Source organism: Leptodactylus fuscus, assembly GCF_031893055.1.
Source record: "Leptodactylus fuscus isolate aLepFus1 chromosome 2 unlocalized genomic scaffold, aLepFus1.hap2 SUPER_2_unloc_2, whole genome shotgun sequence".
In the NCBI taxonomy this organism is placed as follows: Eukaryota; Metazoa; Chordata; class Amphibia; order Anura; family Leptodactylidae; genus Leptodactylus; species Leptodactylus fuscus.
In genome coordinates, this window is record NW_027439803.1 from 135,665 (window position 1) to 153,598 (window position 17,934).

The window sequence follows — 17,934 nt, forward strand, 5'->3', positions numbered from 1 at the left end:
CTGTACTAGGACACATTGTACCTGCCTACAGTCCTATTGTCTATGGATATACCTGTACTAGGACACATTGTACTGCCTACAGTCCTATTGTCTATGTATATACCTGTACTAGGACACATTGTACTGCCTACAGTCCTATTGTCTATGTATATACCTGTACTAGGACACATTGTACTGCCTACAGTCCTATTGTCTATGTATATACCTGTACTAGGACACATTGTACTGCCTACAGCCCTATTGTCTATGGATATACCTGTACTAGGACACATTGTACTGCCTACAGCCCTATTGTCTATGTATATACCTGTACTAGGACACATTGTACCTGCCTACAGTCCTATTGTCTATGTATATACCTGTACTAGGACACATTGTACTGCCTACAGTCCTATTGTCTATGTAAATACCTGTACTAGGACACATTGTACTGCCTACAGCCCTATTGTCTATGTATATACCTGTACTAGGACACATTGTACTGCCTACAGTCCTATTGTCTATGTATATACCTGTACTAGGACACATTGCACCTGCCTACAGTCCTATTGTCTATGTATATACCTGTACTAGGACACATTGCACCTGCCTACAGTCCTATTGTCTATGTATATACCTGTACTAGGACACATTGTACTGCCTACAGTCCTATTGTCTATGTATATACCTGTACTAGGACACATTGTACTGCCTACAGTCCTATTGTCTATGGATATACCTGTACTAGGACACATTGTACTGCCTACAGTCCTATTGTCTATGGATATACCTGTACTAGGACACATTGTACTGCCTACAGCCCTATTGTCTATGGATATACCTGTACTAGGACACATTGTACTGCCTACAGCCCTATTGTCTATGTATATACCTGTACTAGGACACATTGTACTGCCTACAGCCCTATTGTCTATGGATATACCTGTACTAGGACACATTGTACCTGCCTACAGTCCTATTGTCTATGGATATACCTGTACTAGGACACATTGTACTGCCTACAGTCCTATTGTCTATGTATATACCTGTACTAGGACACATTGTACTGCCTACAGTCCTATTGTCTATGTATATACCTGTACTAGGACACATTGTACTGCCTACAGTCCTATTGTCTATGTATATACCTGTACTAGGACACATTGTACTGCCTACAGTCCTATTGTCTATGTATATACCTGTACTAGGACACATTGTACCTGCCTACAGTCCTATTGTCTATGTATATACCTGTACTAGGACACATTGTACTGCCTACAGCCCTATTGTCTATGGATATACCTGTACTAGGACACATTGTACTGCCTACAGTCCTATTGTCTGTATATACCTGTACTAGGACACATTGTACCTGCCTACAGTCCTATTGTCTATGTATATACCTGTACTAGGACACATTGTACTGCCTACAGCCCTATTGGCTATGTAAATACCTGTACTAGGACACATTGTACTGCCTACAGCCCTATTGTCTATGTATATACCTGTACTAGGACACATTGTACTGCCTACAGTCCTATTGTCTATGTATATACCTGTACTAGGACACATTGCACCTGCCTACAGTCCTATTGTCTATGTATATACCTGTACTAGGACACATTGCACCTGCCTACAGTCCTATTGTCTATGTATATACCTGTACTAGGACACATTGTACTGCCTACAGTCCTATTGTCTATGTATATACCTGTACTAGGACACATTGTACTGCCTACAGTCCTATTGTCTATGGATATACCTGTACTAGGACACATTGTACTGCCTACAGTCCTATTGTCTATGGATATACCTGTACTAGGACACATTGTACTGCCTACAGCCCTATTGTCTATGTATATACCTGTACTAGGACACATTGTACTGCCTACAGCCCTATTGTCTATGGATATACCTGTACTAGGACACATTGTACTGCCTACAGTCCTATTGTCTATGGATATACCTGTACTAGGACACATTGTACTGCCTACAGCCCTATTGTCTATGGATATACCTGTACTAGGACACATTGTACTGCCTACAGCCCTATTGTCTATGTATATACCTGTACTAGGACACATTGTACTGCCTACAGCCCTATTGTCTATGGATATACCTGTACTAGGACACATTGTACCTGCCTACAGTCCTATTGTCTATGGATATACCTGTACTAGGACACATTGTACTGCCTACAGTCCTATTGTCTATGTATATACCTGTACTAGGACACATTGTACTGCCTACAGTCCTATTGTCTATGTATATACCTGTACTAGGACACATTGTACTGCCTACAGTCCTATTGTCTATGTATATACCTGTACTAGGACACATTGTACTGCCTACAGCCCTATTGTCTATGGATATACCTGTACTAGGACACATTGTACTGCCTACAGTCCTATTGTCTATGTATATACCTGTACTAGGACACATTGTACCTGCCTACAGTCCTATTGTCTATGTATATACCTGTACTAGGACACATTGTACTGCCTACAGTCCTATTGTCTATGTAAATACCTGTACTAGGACACATTGTACTGCCTACAGCCCTATTGTCTATGTATATACCTGTACTAGGACACATTGTACTGCCTACAGTCCTATTGTCTATGTATATACCTGTACTAGGACACATTGCACCTGCCTACAGTCCTATTGTCTATGGATATACCTGTACTAGGACACATTGTACTGCCTACAGTCCTATTGTCTATGGATATACCTGTACTAGGACACATTGTACTGCCTACAGTCCTATTGTCTATGTATATACCTGTACTAGGACACATTGTACCTGCCTACAGTCCTATTGTCTATGGATATACCTGTACTAGGACACATTGTACTGCCTACAGTCCTATTGTCTATGGATATACCTGTACTAGGACACATTGTACTGCCTACAGTCCTATTGTCTATGGATATACCTGTACTAGGACACATTGTACTGCCTACAGTCCTATTGTCTATGTATATACCTGTACTAGGACACATTGTACTGCCTACAGTCCTATTGTCTATGTATATACCTGTACTAGGACACATTGTACTGCCTACAGTCCTATTGTCTATGTATATACCTGTACTAGGACACATTGTACCTGCCTACAGTCCTATTGTCTATGTATATACCTGTACTAGGACACATTGTACCTGCCTACAGCCCTATTGTCTATGTATATACCTGTACTAGGACACATTGTACTGCCTACAGCCCTATTGTCTATGTATATACCTGTACTAGGACACATTGTACTGCCTACAGCCCTATTGTCTATGTATATACCTGTACTAGGACACATTGTACTGCCTACAGTCCTATTGTCTATGGATATACCTGTACTAGGACACATTGTACTGCCTACAGTCCTATTGTCTATGTATATACCTGTACTAGGACACATTGTACTGCCTACAGTCCTATTGTCTATGTATATACCTGTACTAGGACACATTGCACCTGCCTACAGTCCTATTGTCTATGTATATACCTGTACTAAGACACATTGTACTGCCTACAGTCCTATTGTCTATGGATATACCTGTACTAGGACACATTGTACCTGCCTACAGTCCTATTGTCTATGTATATACCTGTACTAGGACACATTGCACCTGCCTACAGTCCTATTGTCTATGTATATACCTGTACTAGGACACATTGTACCTGCCTACAGCCCTATTGTCTATGTATATACCTGTACTAGGACACATTGTCTCTGTTTATGGTTCTATTCAGTATCATTATTTCTGCTCCTTTGTGTGTAGTTGTTCCTCCTTACTGAATCCTGAAGCTTTGTTATAGATAGTCCCTTGACCCTGGCACATCGCAGTGCTATACGGAGGACAGAGACACGAGTATATACATTCCTAGGCTGATGGTCTTGTAGGTTGTATGACTGAGGAATCCCAATATCCAAGAAGAACTGAGTTATGGGATATTAGTTATGAAGGAATGTGTTACTTGTATTTTACATCCCTGGTAAATGTTATTTCTCTTTCAGATCTTGGTTATTTCGGTAACTCTGGACACTGCACAGGTAAGATCAAATCCCACAAATACAGCGATATCTTACATTGTATTCTTTACAGTTACAATGAGCATCCTCAGTGTATTTTGTCAGAACTAGAGATGGGCAAGTTGCTACAGCACAAGACAAGTTTGACCTGAATCTATCAAGTACAATTTAGAGTTTGTCTTGAACAAACTAAAATGGCGGCCGCTAGTAGAACGTAGACATCCGAGAATAATATTTGGAGGTTAAAAAAAAAAAAAAAAAAAAAAAAACCCACCTTCACCTCCTCTAGGCCTCTATGTGCTGTCAGCTACTCGCGGCATCTGGAACCCATCTGTGGTGGTGTGCACCTCAGGTCTATTATTGGGCCTCAGCGGTGTGGTGTCCTGTATTAGTGACTAGTAGATGGTTTGCTGTGATATAATCTGCCGTGTATTCCTCTCTCTAGCCGCCTCCTGGCCTGTGTTGGCCACCGCTCTGCTTGGACTGACTATGAAGCTCCTCTAATAAGATCTCTGAGAACCTGGAGATGGACGACATCATGGACATCATGGCCACCACTTGTAGTTACCGATCATTTACTTTTGGAACTATGGACAATGTTTATTTATTAAGATATCATTGTAGCCTTCTGGAAAGTTTTCTTAAACCTCCATATCCCTGTGCTGGTATTGGCTTCTTAATCCTAGACATGGCTGCCATCTTCTCCTCTTCTGACTAGTCCTTGTAGATCTGGATCTATTTCTCCTGTAACTGTATACAATAAATGTATAAACCTGTGCAGTATATGGGGTCACCAAGGTTTGGTGTCACACTTATTGTTACTACTAGAGATGAGCAAACTGTTTCGATCCAAGTGAAGATAGACTGGAATTGTTCAGTTCTTGATGAAACGAAGACATGAAGATTAACCCTTTCATTGGCAATAATCTATTTTTGTCGCCTGTTTTGGAGTAAACCAGTTGTATCTGACACTGCCCACAGACGGTCTGTCATTACTTGCACAGACCAATGCCGTCATCTTAGTGAAAAATCTTTTCGTAAGAGTATTTTTGGGCAAAGTACCCATTGCCATTCGAACAGCAAAACACTGATTCCGACAGTGTTAATAAAAACAAAAAACAAAAAAAACTCTCTCTTTTTCAGGAATTTTCTTTGGTTATCTGTTTATATGGAAAACAATTAAATGACACCCACATCCATAAACGTAAAAATGTATCCAAAATAACAACATGGACACATAGACACAACATACACAACAACAACACCAGGGGAACCATAAGGTAATCATGCCAAACACATCATACGAATGAATGGTAAGTCTCACTGTACCAGTATCAAAAGTCACCACTGACTACACAGTGTAAGATGGAAAGAAAATGAAGGCTATACAATGTTAGTGACTGTATGTTGTCCTGGAATAAGACCTAGGTCCCAAAATGTCACCAAATACATTGAGTTCAATCAATGCTACATAAACGGGGATGAGATTGTGAGCCAGACACATGTCCAGTACATTATGGAAATGTCTACAAGTAGCCAAATAGCCAAGCAACGCATATACAAAGAGATGGGAGATGGCAAAGAAGTAAAACTAAACTGCGCCTTACCACCACATAGCTGAGGACTATACTTCTTATATATGGCGACCAGCTGCACCCGATTGTTTTCCTGTTTAGTGTTGTATTTTCGGGTGCCCCTGGTTGTCACATATAATAATAATACATGTTATTTCTATAGCGCCAACATATTCCGCAGCGCTGTACAATTTGTAGGGTACAAATACAGACCGAAAGATACATTACAGAGAAAGTCATTTCACACAATGGGACTGAGGGCCCTGCTCACAAGAGCTTACAATCTATGAGGTAGAGGGGGGACACAAGAGCTTACAGTCTATGAGGTAGAGGGGGGGACACAAGAGCTTACAGTCTATGAGGTAGAGGGGGGGGGACACAAGAGCTTACACTCTATGAGGTAGAGGGGTGACACAAGAGCTTACAGTCTATGAGGTAGAGGGGGTGACACAAGAGCTTACAATCTATGAGGTAGAGGGGGGGACACAAGAGCTTACAATCTATGAGGTAGAGGGGGTGACACAAGAGCTTACAGTCTATGAGGTAGAGGGGGGACACAAGAGCTTACAATCTATGAGGTAGAGGGGGTGACACAAGAGCTTACAATCTATGAGGTAGAGGGGGGGACACAAGAGCTTACAATCTATGAGGTAGAGGGGGGTGACACAAGAGCTTACACTCTATGAGGTAGAGGGGGGGACACAAGAGCTTACAATCTATGAGGTAGAGGGGGTGACACAAGAGCTTACAATCTATGAGGTAGAGGGGGGACACAAGAGCTTACAATCTATGAGGTAGAGGGGGGTGACACAAGAGCTTACAATCTATGAGGTAGAGGGGGTGACACAAGAGCTTACAATCTATGAGGTAGAGGGGGGGACACAAGAGCTTACAATCTATGAGGTAGAGGGGGGGTGACACAAGAGCTTACAATCTATGAGGTAGAGGGGGTGACACAAGAGCTTACAGTCTATGAGGTAGAGGGGGGGACACAAGAGCTTACAATCTATGAGGTAGAGGGGGGGACACAAGAGCTTACAATCTATGAGGTAGAGGGGGGGACACAAGAGCTTACAATCTATGAGGTAGAGGGGGTGACACAAGAGCTTACAGTCTATGAGGTAGAGGGGGGGTGACACAAGAGCTTACAGTCTATGAGGTAGAGGGGGGTGACACAAGAGCTTACACTCTATGAGGTAGAGGAGGGACACAAGAGCTTACAATCTATGAGGTAGAGGGGGGACACAAGAGCTTACAGTCTATGAGGTAGAGGGGGGTGACACAAGAGCTTACACTCTATGAGGTAGAGGGGGGGACACAGGAGCTTACAATCTATGAGGTAGAGGGGTGACACAAGAGCTTACAATCTATGAGGTAGAGGGGGTGACACAAGAGCTTACAGTCTATGAGGTAGAGGGGGGTGACACAAGAGCTTACACTCTATGAGGTAGAGGGGGGACACAAGAGCTTACAGTCTATGAGGTAGAGGGGGGTGACACAAGAGCTTACACTCTATGAGGTAGAGGGGGTGACACAAGAGCTTACAATCTATGAGGTAGAGGGGGTGACACAAGAGCTTACAATCTATGAGGTAGAGGAGGGACACAAGAGCTTACAATCTATGAGGTAGAGGGGGTGACACAAGAGCTTACAGTCTATGAGGTAGAGGGGGGACACAAGAGCTTACAATCTATGAGGTAGAGGGGGTGACACAAGAGCTTACAGTCTATGAGGTAGAGGGGGGACACAAGAGCTTACAGTCTATGAGGTAGAGGGGGGTGACACAAGAGCTTACACTCTATGAGGTAGAGGGGGGGACACAAGAGCTTACAGTCTATGAGGTAGAGGGGGGGACACAAGAGCTTACAATCTATGAGGTAGAGGGGGGACACAAGAGCTTACAGTCTATGAGGTAGAGGGGGGGACACAAGAGCTTACAATCTATGAGGTAGAGGGGGTGACACAAGAGCTTACAATCTATGAGGTAGAGGGGGTGACACAGGAGCTTACAATCTATGAGGTAGAGGAGGTGACACAAGAGCTTACAGTCTATGAGGTAGAGGGGGGGACACAAGAGCTTACACTCTATGAGGTAGAGGGGGTGACACAAGAGCTTACAGTCTATGAGGTAGAGGGGGTGACACAAGAGCTTACAGTCTATGAGGTAGAGGGGGTGACACAAGAGCTTACAGTCTATGAGGTAGAGGGGGTGACACAAGAGCTTACAATCTATGAGGTAGAGGGGGTGACACAAGAGCTTACAGTCTATGAGGTAGAGGGGGTGACACAAGAGCTTACAGTCTATGAGGTAGAGGGGGTGACACAAGAGCTTACAATCTATGAGGTAGAGGGGGTGACACAGGAGCTTACAATCTATGAGGTAGAGGGGGTGACACAAGAGCTTACAGTCTATGAGGTAGAGGGGGGTGACACAAGAGCTTACAGTCTATGAGGTAGAGGGGGTGACACAAGAGCTTACAGTCTATGAGGTAGAGGGGGTGACACAAGAGCTTACAGTCTATGAGGTAGAGGGGGTGACACAAGAGCTTACAATCTATGAGGTAGAGGGGGTGACACAGGAGCTTACAATCTATGAGGTAGAGGGGGTGACACAAGAGCTTACAGTCTATGAGGTAGAGGGGGTGACACAAGAGCTTACAATCTATGAGGTAGAGGGGGTGACACAAGAGCTTACAGTCTATGAGGTAGAGGGGGGGACACAAGAGCTTACAATCTATGAGGTAGAGGAGGTGACACAAGAGCTTACACTCTATGAGGTAGAGGGGGTGACACAAGAGCTTACAGTCTATGAGGTAGAGGAGGTGACACAAGAGCTTACACTCTATGAGGTAGAGGGGGGTGACACAAGAGCTTACAGTCTATGAGGTAGAGGGGGTGACACAAGAGCTTACAGTCTATGAGGTAGAGGGGGTGACACAAGAGCTTACAATCTATGAGGTAGAGGGGGGGACACAAGAGCTTACACTCTATGAGGTAGAGGGGGGACACAAGAGCTTACAGTCTATGAGGTAGAGGGGGTGACACAGGAGCTTACAGTCTATGAGGTAGAGGGGGGACACAAGAGCTTACACTCTGAGGTAGAGGAGGTGACACAAGAGCTTACAATCTATGAGGTAGAGGGGGTGACACAAGAGCTTACAATCTATGAGGTAGAGGGGGTGACACAAGAGCTTACAATCTATGAGGTAGAGGGGGTGACACAAGAGCTTACAATCTATGAGGTAGAGGGGGGGACACAAGAGCTTACACTCTATGAGGTAGAGGGGGTGACACAAGAGCTTACAGTCTATGAGGTAGAGGGGGGGACACAAGAGCTTACAGTCTATGAGGTAGAGGGGGACACAAGAGGCAGCAGGGGCGGCATTGCTTATACAGGGGTCAGACACTTCTGTAATAGAGGTCACTGTCATTACACAAACATAAGACTTTATGAGCCGTCACCAGTCGTGTCCTGTAACATGTGGATGGAGCCTGGACAGATAAAGTTATCCTGAGATGGCCTCAAATCATTATTATTATTTATTTATATAGCGCCATTAATCCCATGGTGCTTTACATTATTATATTAATTCCATGGTGCTTTACATTTGGGGGTTACATACAATTCACAAAATATACAGGTAGATATCATACTAACAGTGATCGGCTGGCACAGTGGGGTAGAGGGCCCTGCCCGCGAGGGCTTACAATCTATGGGGGAAGGGGGGTAGAGACAGAAGGAGAGGGGGAGACTGTACAGATGGCGGTGCGGTAATAGTGTTATTGGAGGTTGTAGGTCTTCCTGAATAGGGGAGTCTTCAGGGCCTTCTTGTGATTGTGGGGCTCAGTCTTATGTGTCATGGTAAGGAGTTCCAGAGTATGGGGGATGCACGGGAGAAGTCTTGGAGACGGTTGTGTGAGGAGCGGGTGAGAGCAGAGCGGAGTAGGAGATCATTGGAGGATCTGAGGTTGCATGTGGGCAGGTAGCGGGAGATGAGGTCAGAGATATATGGAGGGGACAGGTTGTGGATGAGGTCAGAGATATATGGAGGGGACAGGTGAGGTCAGAGATATATGGAGGGGACAGGTGAGGATGAGGTCAGAGATATATGGAGGGGACAGGTGAGGTCAGAGATATATGGAGGGGACAGGTGAGGATGAGGTCAGAGATATATGGAGGGGACAGGTGAGGTCAGAGATATATGGAGGGGACAGGTGAGGTCAGAGATATATGGAGGGGACAGGTGAGGATGAGGTCAGAGATATATGGAGGGGACAGGTGAGGATGAGGTCAGAGATATATGGAGGGGACAGGTGAGGTCAGAGATATATGGAGGGGACAGGTGAGGATGAGGTCAGAGATATATGGAGGGGACAGGTGAGGTCAGAGATATATGGAGGGGACAGGTGAGGTCAGAGATATATGGAGGGGACAGGTGAGGATGAGGTCAGAGATATATGGAGGGGACAGGTGAGGTCAGAGATATATGGAGGGGACAGGTGAGGATGAGGTCAGAGATATATGGAGGGGACAGGTGAGGTCAGAGATATATGGAGGGGACAGGTGAGGATGAGGTCAGAGATATATGGAGGGGACAGGTGAGGTCAGAGATATATGGAGGGGACAGGTGAGGATGAGGTCAGAGATATATGGAGAGGACAGGTGAGGATGAGGTCAGAGATATATGGAGGGGACAGGTGTGGATGAGGTCAGAGATATATGGAGGGGACAGGTGAGGATGAGGTCAGAGATATATGGAGGGGACAGGTGTGGATGAGGTCAGAGATATATGGAGGGGACAGGTGAGGATGAGGTCAGAGATATATGGAGAGGACAGGTGAGGTCAGAGATATATGGAGGGGACAGGTTGTGGATGAGGTCAGAGATATATGGAGGGGGCAGGTGAGGTCAGAGATATATGGAGGGGACAGGTTGTGGATGAGGTCAGAGATATATGGAGGGGACAGGTGAGGATGAGGTCAGAGATATATGGAGGGGACAGGTGTGGATGAGGTCAGAGATATATGGAGGGGACAGGTTGTGGATGAGGTCAGAGATATATGGAGGGGGCAGGTGAGGATGAGGTCAGAGATATATGGAGAGGACAGGTGAGGATGAAGTCAGAGATATATGGAGGGGACAGGTGAGGATGAGGTCAGAGATATATGGAGGGGACAGGTGTGGATGAGGTCAGAGATATATGGAGAGGACAGGTGAGGATGAGGTCAGAGATATATGGAGGGAACAGGTGAGGATGAGGTCAGAGATATATGGAGGGGACAGGTGAGGATGAGGTCAGAGATATATGGAGGGGACAGGTGAGGATGAGGTCAGAGATATATGGAGGGGACAGGTTGTGGATGAGGTCAGAGATATATGGAGGGGGCAGGTGAGTATGAGGTCAGAGATATATGGAGGGGACAGGTGAGGATGAGGTCAGAGATATATGGAGGGGACAGGTGAGGATGAGGTCAGAGATATATGGAGGGGACAGGTTGTGGATGAGGTCAGAGATATATGGAGGGGACAGGTTGTGGATGAGGTCAGAGATATATGGAGGGGACAGGTGAGGATGAGGTCAGAGATATATGCAGAGGACAGGTGAGGATGAGGTCAGAGATATATGGAGGGGACAGTTGAGGTCAGAGATATATGGAGGGGACAGGTGAGGATGAGGTCAGAGATATATGCAGAGGACAGGTGAGGATGAGGTCAGAGATATATGGAGGGGACAGTTGAGGTCAGAGATATATGGAGGGGACAGGTGAGGATGAGGTCAGAGATATATGGAGGGGACAGGTGTGGATGAGGTCAGAGATATATGGAGGGGACAGGTTGTGGATGAGGTCAGAGATATATGGAGGGGACAGGTTGTGGATGAGGTCAGAGATATATGGAGAGGACAGGTGAGGTCAGAGATATATGGAGGGGGCAGGTGTGGATGAGGTCAGAGATATATGGAGGGGACAGGTGAGGATGAGGTCAGAGATATATGGAGAGGACAGGTGAGGATGAGGTCAGAGATATATGGAGGGGACAGGTTGTGGATGAGGTCAGAGATATATGGAGGGGACAGGTTGTGGATGAGGTCAGAGATATATGGAGAGGACAGGTGTGGTCAGAGATATATGGAGGGGACAGGTTGTGGATGAGGTCAGAGATATATGGAGGGGACAGGTGTGGATGAGGTCAGAGATATATGGAGGGGACAGGTGAGGATGAGGTCAGAGATATATGGAGGGGACAGGTTGTGGATGAGGTCAGAGATATATGGAGGGGACAGGTGAGGATGAGGTCAGAGATATATGGAGGGGACAGGTTGTGGATGAGGTCAGAGATATATGGAGGGGGCAGGTGAGGATGAGGTCAGAGATATATGGAGGGGACAGGTGAGGATGAGGTCAGAGATATATGGAGGGGACAGGTGTGGATTAGGTCAGAGATATATGGAGGGGACAGGTGAGGATGAGGTCAGAGATATATGGAGGGGACAGGTTGTGGATGAGGTCAGAGATATATGGAGGGGACAGGTTGTGGATGAGGTCAGAGATATATGGAGGGGGCAGGTGAGGATGAGGTCAGAGATATATGGAGGGGGCAGGTGAGGATGAGGTCAGAGATATATGGAGGGGGCAGGTTGTGGATGGCTTTGTATGTTAGCGTTGGTAGCTTGAACTCGATTCACTGGGCTATAGGTAGCCAGTGGAGGGACTGACAGAGGGGAGCAGCCGATGAGGATCAGGCTGTGAGGTGAGTGAAGCGAGCAGCGCAGTTTAGGGTGGACTGGAGAGGGGCGAGGGTGTTTGCTGGGAGTCCATGGAGAAGGGTGTTGCAGTAGTCTAGGCGGGAGATTATGAGGGCTTGGACGAGCATCTTGGTAGTTTCCTGGGTGAGGAAGGGGTGAATTCGGTGGATGTTCTTGAGCTGGAGGCGGCAGGAGGTGTTGAGGCCTTGAAGGATAGGTCAGAGTCCAGGGTTACCCCAAGGCATCGGGCCTGTGGGACAGGGGTAATTGTGGTTTCATTAACTTTGATAGATGGAGAATAGCTGTTTGGGGTTGTGAGAGAGTGCAGATATGAGTGTGGTGAAGTAGACCTGCTTTGCAGAGGTGAGTGCGTTCTTAAATGAGAGAACTGCCTCTTTGTACCTGAGGAAATCCTCCTGGGAGTGGCTTTTCTTCCAGAGGAGTTCTGCAACCCGCGAGGCACGTCTCAGTTTTTTAGTCAGGTCAGTGTGCCAGGGTTGTCTATTGATCGGTCGGGCTCTGGTGTAGGGGGCCACAGAATCAAGGGCTGAGGTAATGGTGGTATTATAGAAGGCAGCAGCGGCATTTGTGTCCTGGAGTGAGGAGATGTCAGCGAGTGGTAGGAGAGAGTCTGAGAGGGTGCAGGTGTCAAGGCGGTTGAGGTTCCTGCGGGGGTGTGGTGGTTTAGAGGTTGGGGTGTCTATTGGAGAGGAGAGGGCAGAGAACGTCAGCAGGTTGTGGTCCGAGAGCATGGATGGAGAGTTAGAGAGGTTGCATATGGAGCAGAGGCGGGTGAATATTAGGTCTAGTGTGCCCCTTTATGTGGGTGGCAGAGGAGGACCATTGGGAGAGACCAAAGGAGGCGGTGAGAGACAGGAGACTGGAGGCGGAAGGGTGGTCTGTGTTAATGGGGATGTTGAAGTCGCCCATGATGATGGTGGGGGTGTCTGTGGAGAGGAAGTGTGTAAGCCAGGTGGTGAAGTGGTCGATGAAGGCAGCGGTAGGTCCCGGCGGTCGGTATATGATGGCCAGTCGGAGGTTGGAGGGTGAGTAGATACGAACAGAATGCACTTCAAAGGAGGGGGGGGGTGAGGGCAGGTAGCGCCTGGATAGGGGCAAATGAGCACTTGTCTGACAGGAGGACACCTACACCTCCACCAGGTTTGTTGTTGGGGCGGGGGGTATGTGAGAAGTGCAGACCTCCATAGGAGAGGGCGGCGGGGGAGGCGGTGTCTGAGGGGGTCAGCCATGTTTCTGTGAGACAGAGAAATGTAAGTTTGTTAAGAATAAAAAGGTCGTGGATGTAGGTAAGTTTATTACATACGGAGCGGGCATTCCATAGTGCACCAGGGAGGGCAGGGGGAGGGGTAGGAGTGAGTGTGATTGGTGTGAGATTTCGGAGGTTCCGTGTGCTAGCGCCAGGTGTGGGGATTTGCTGGGGAGGCCCAGGGTTAGGAGATATGTCACCAGAAGTAAGGAGGAGTAGGGAGAGTGACAGCAGGTGTAGGTAGGAGAGGCTGCGGGGGGGTTGTGTGTGTCTGGGGCGGAAAGCCTGCAGGTGTGTGAGGAGCTGTGCAGAGAAAGTTATATGGTGGGGTAGGAGAGAGGGAGAGATGAGGATGTAGTTACTGACAAGGCTGGTTTGGGGTGGAAAAGTGGTTTTTACAAGGAGTGGGAGAACAACAGTGATTAAAATGAGAAGCATTTCTGTTAGACAAGTGAGCAGTTTATAGCAGTTAGATTATGTTACCTTCTGTTCCCTTCTGGTTCAGTTCTGGTATAATTCTGAAGTCTACACTTAGTTGCACACTTGGATTGCACACTGGATAGCACAAATGACCAGGGACAAATGACCAGAGGCCTTACATTTATACAAGCCAAAGTTTGTATGATGTCTATCAGGTGTGAATGGGCTGTGCATATAAGCAGACACAGTCAGGCCAGAATCAAGTGGGGGTAATCATGTGGGGTAATGTGGGAGCGGGGACAAAGGAGCGTTAAGGGTTTACGTTAGACATTGTGATCGGCTTGTCTGAAAAGATGCGTCTTTAGTTTGTGTTTGAAGCTGTAGAAATTGAGAGAATCTGATTGTCCGGGGTAGAGCATTCCAGAGAAGTGGTGCAGCTCGGGAGAAGTCTTGTATATGAGCGGGGGAGGTTCTGATAATAGAGGATGGAAGTGTTAGGTCATTGAGTGAGCGGAGAGCACGGGTTGGGCGGTAGACAGAGATGAGGGAGGAAATGTATGGGGGTGCGGCATTATGGAGTGCCTTGTGGGGGAGGGGGAGAACTTTATATTTTATTCTATAATGAATAGGCAGCCAGTGTAATGACCGGCACAGACCAGAGGCCTCGCTGTAGTGACCGGCACAGACTGGAGGCCTCGCTGTAGTGACCGGCACAGACCGGAGGCCTCGCTGTAGTGACCGGCACAGACCGGAGGCCTCGCTGTAGTGACCGACACAGACCGGAGGCCTCGCTGTAGTGACTGGCACAGACCAGAGGCCTCGCTGTAGCGTCTCGCCTGATAGATGAGCCTGGCCGCTGCATTCAGAATAGATTGTAGAGGGGAGAGTTTAGTGAGGGGAAGACGGATTAGTAAGGAGTTACAGTAGTCAAGGCGAGAATGAATCAGAGAGACAATAAGTGTCTTTAATGTATCTCTGGTAAGGAAAGGGTGTATTCTGGAGATGTTTTTGAGGTGGAGGTGACATGAATGTGCGAGTGATTCAATATGAGGGGTGAAGGAAAGGTCTGCGTCACACATGACCACGAGGCAGAGGGCCTACTGCCTAGGAGTTATAGTAAGGCCCGAGACTGCAATGGATATATCAGGGACAGATCTGTTAGATGGTGGAAACAGTAGTAGTTCAGTCTTAGAGAGATTTAGTTTCAGATAATACTCACCCAGAAATGCTGAGAGAAATCACATGAAAAGTATATCCACTACTGCAAAAAGATGACCATCTATAATCCATATCTCCAGACCCCCCTCTCCTGTGCTACAGCCACCAAACCTCAGGAATATGGTGATCAGCAGCTCACTGTCACCTCCAACTAACACAGGAACATTTCCATGTGGAGAGAAGAGGAGCAAAACCCGCCCCCACATACTGACCACTGACAGGATAGAGATACCGAACTCTAACAGGGAATATAAAACCCCAGGTACGTTCACCTGTAACACCCCGCATGTAGTGTATGTAATAATGTGCACCAAGTGTCCCACTGATAATCTGTATGGTGGAGAGACCGGACAGCAGCTTAGAGTGCGGATGAACTCACATCGCCATACAATTAGAGAACAAAGACTGGATCTTCCCGTATCAAAACATTTCTTCAATGAAGATCATAATATCACCGATCACATGAAAGTTTTGGTTTTAACAGGGAATTTTAAATGAAGGAAACAGAGACGGATTTATGAGTACAAGTTTATGACCCTGCTTCACACACTGGAGGAAGGGATGAATCTCTCACATGGGTTCATGGCGTCCTACAGAAATCACTGACCTGAGACATAAAAGACACTCTGTGAACTGATAAGAACATCACAAGCTGATGAATTGTTTATTTGTATGTACCAATAACCAATAACCTTCCCCCCCTTCCGCCTAGAATTCTATTCCTGAGTGTCTCTCTGTACATAAATATGCAGCCATCAGAAAGTGTTTTTAGATATACAGTCCTATGAAAAAGTTTGGGCACCCCTATTAATCTTAATCATTTTTAGTTCTAAATATTTTGGTATTTGCAACAGCCATTTCAGTTTGATATATCTAATAACTGATGGACACAGTAATATTTCAGGATTGAAATGAGGTTTATTGTACTAACAGAAAATGCGCAATATGCATTAAACCAAAATTTGACTGGTGCAAAAGTATGGGCACCTCAACAGAAAAGTGACATTAATATTTAGTAGATCCTCCTTTTGCAAAGATAACAGCCTCTAGTCGCTTCCTGTAGCTTTTAATCAGTTCCTGGATCCTGGATGAAGGTGTTTTGGACAAACAATTCAAGTTCAGTTAAGTTAGATGGTCGCCGAGCATGGACAGCCCGCTTCAAATCATCCCACAGATGTTCAATGATATTCAGGTCTGGGGACTGGGATGGCCATTCCAGAACATTGTAATTGTTCCTCTGCATGAATGCCTGAGGATTTGGAGCGGTGTTTTGGATCATTGTCTTGCTGAAATATCCATCCCCGGCGTAACTTCAACTTCGTCACTGATTCTTGAACATTATTCTCAAGAATCTGCTGATACTGAGTGGAATCCATGCGACTCTCAACTTTAACAAGATTCCCGATGCCGGCATTGGCCACACAGCCCCAAAGCATGATGGAACCTCCACCAAATCTTACAGTGGGTAGCATGTGTTTTTCTTGGAATGCTGTTTCTTTTTGGACGCCATGCATAACGCCTTTTTTTTATAACCAAACAACTCAATTTTTGTTTCCAAAATGAAGCTGCCTTGTCCAAATGTGCTTTTTCATACCTCAGGCAACTCTATTTGTGGCGTACGTGCAGAAACGGCTTCTTTCTCATCACTCTCCCATACAGCTTCTATTTGTGCAAAGTGCGCTGTATAGTTGACCGATGCACAGTGACACCATCTGCAGCAAGATGATGCTGCAGCTCTTTGGAGGTGTCTGTGGATTGTCCTTGACTCTTCTCACCATTCTTCTTCTCTGCCTTTCTGATATTTTTCTTGGCCTGCCACTTCTGGGCTTAACAAGAACTGTCCCTGTGCTCTTCCATTTCCTTACTATGTTCCTCACAGGGGAAACTGACAGGTTAAATCTCTGAGACAACTTTTTGTATCCTTCCCCTGAACAACTATGTTGAACAATCTTTGTTTTCAGATCATTTGAGAGTGGGCTGTCCATGCTCGGCCACCATCAAACTTAACTGAACTTGAATTGTTTTGTAGAAAGAAATGGTCCAAAATACCTTCATCCAGGATCCAGGAACTGATTAAAAGCTACAGGAAGCGACTAGAGGCTGTTATCTCTGCAAAAGGAGGATCTACTAAATATTAATGTCACTTTTCTGTTGAGGTGCCCATATTTTTGCACCGGTCAAATTTTGGTTTAATGCATATTGCACATTTTCTGTTAGTACAATAAACCTCATTTCAATCCTGAAATATTACTGTGTCCATCAGTTATTAGATATATCAAACTGAAATGGCTGCTGCAAACACCAAAATATTTAGAAGAAGCCGAGAGCCTCGAAACGTTGTAATCTGTCATCAGTATTAGTCAGCCATTAATAGGGATCAACTACTGAAGACTAGCAAGTATATATATATATATATATATATATATATATATATATATTTCCTACCCACTGGCAAGTATATATATATATATATATATATATATATATATATATATTTCCTACCCACTGGCTAACACGGCCGGGATATCTTCTCATACATGTAGTGTCCCTGCATGATAACCCGGCTACAATAAGACAATCATAGCTGGGTTCCTGACTAGTCCCAGACCATAGAAAGTTTCTGCATTTGTGGTCATATCCATGGCAGTTGATCAAGATAACGGACTCTCACCACTAAGAAAGTTAGAGAAAATCATTAC

General features: G+C 45.8%; 1 protein-coding gene across 1 annotated transcript in view; it reads left to right on the forward strand.

Moving 5' to 3' along the window:
• Positions 1 to 4,162, forward strand: part of LOC142186332 (pancreatic secretory granule membrane major glycoprotein GP2-like) — a 59,554-nt gene extending 55,392 nt beyond the window's left edge. Inside the window, exon 9 of the mRNA XM_075261159.1 lies at positions 3,996 to 4,162. Coding sequence (XP_075117260.1) covers positions 3,996 to 4,162 — 167 coding nt within the window. The remainder of the gene's footprint in view (positions 1 to 3,995) is intronic.
• Positions 4,163 to 17,934: the final 13,772 nt, after the last annotated feature.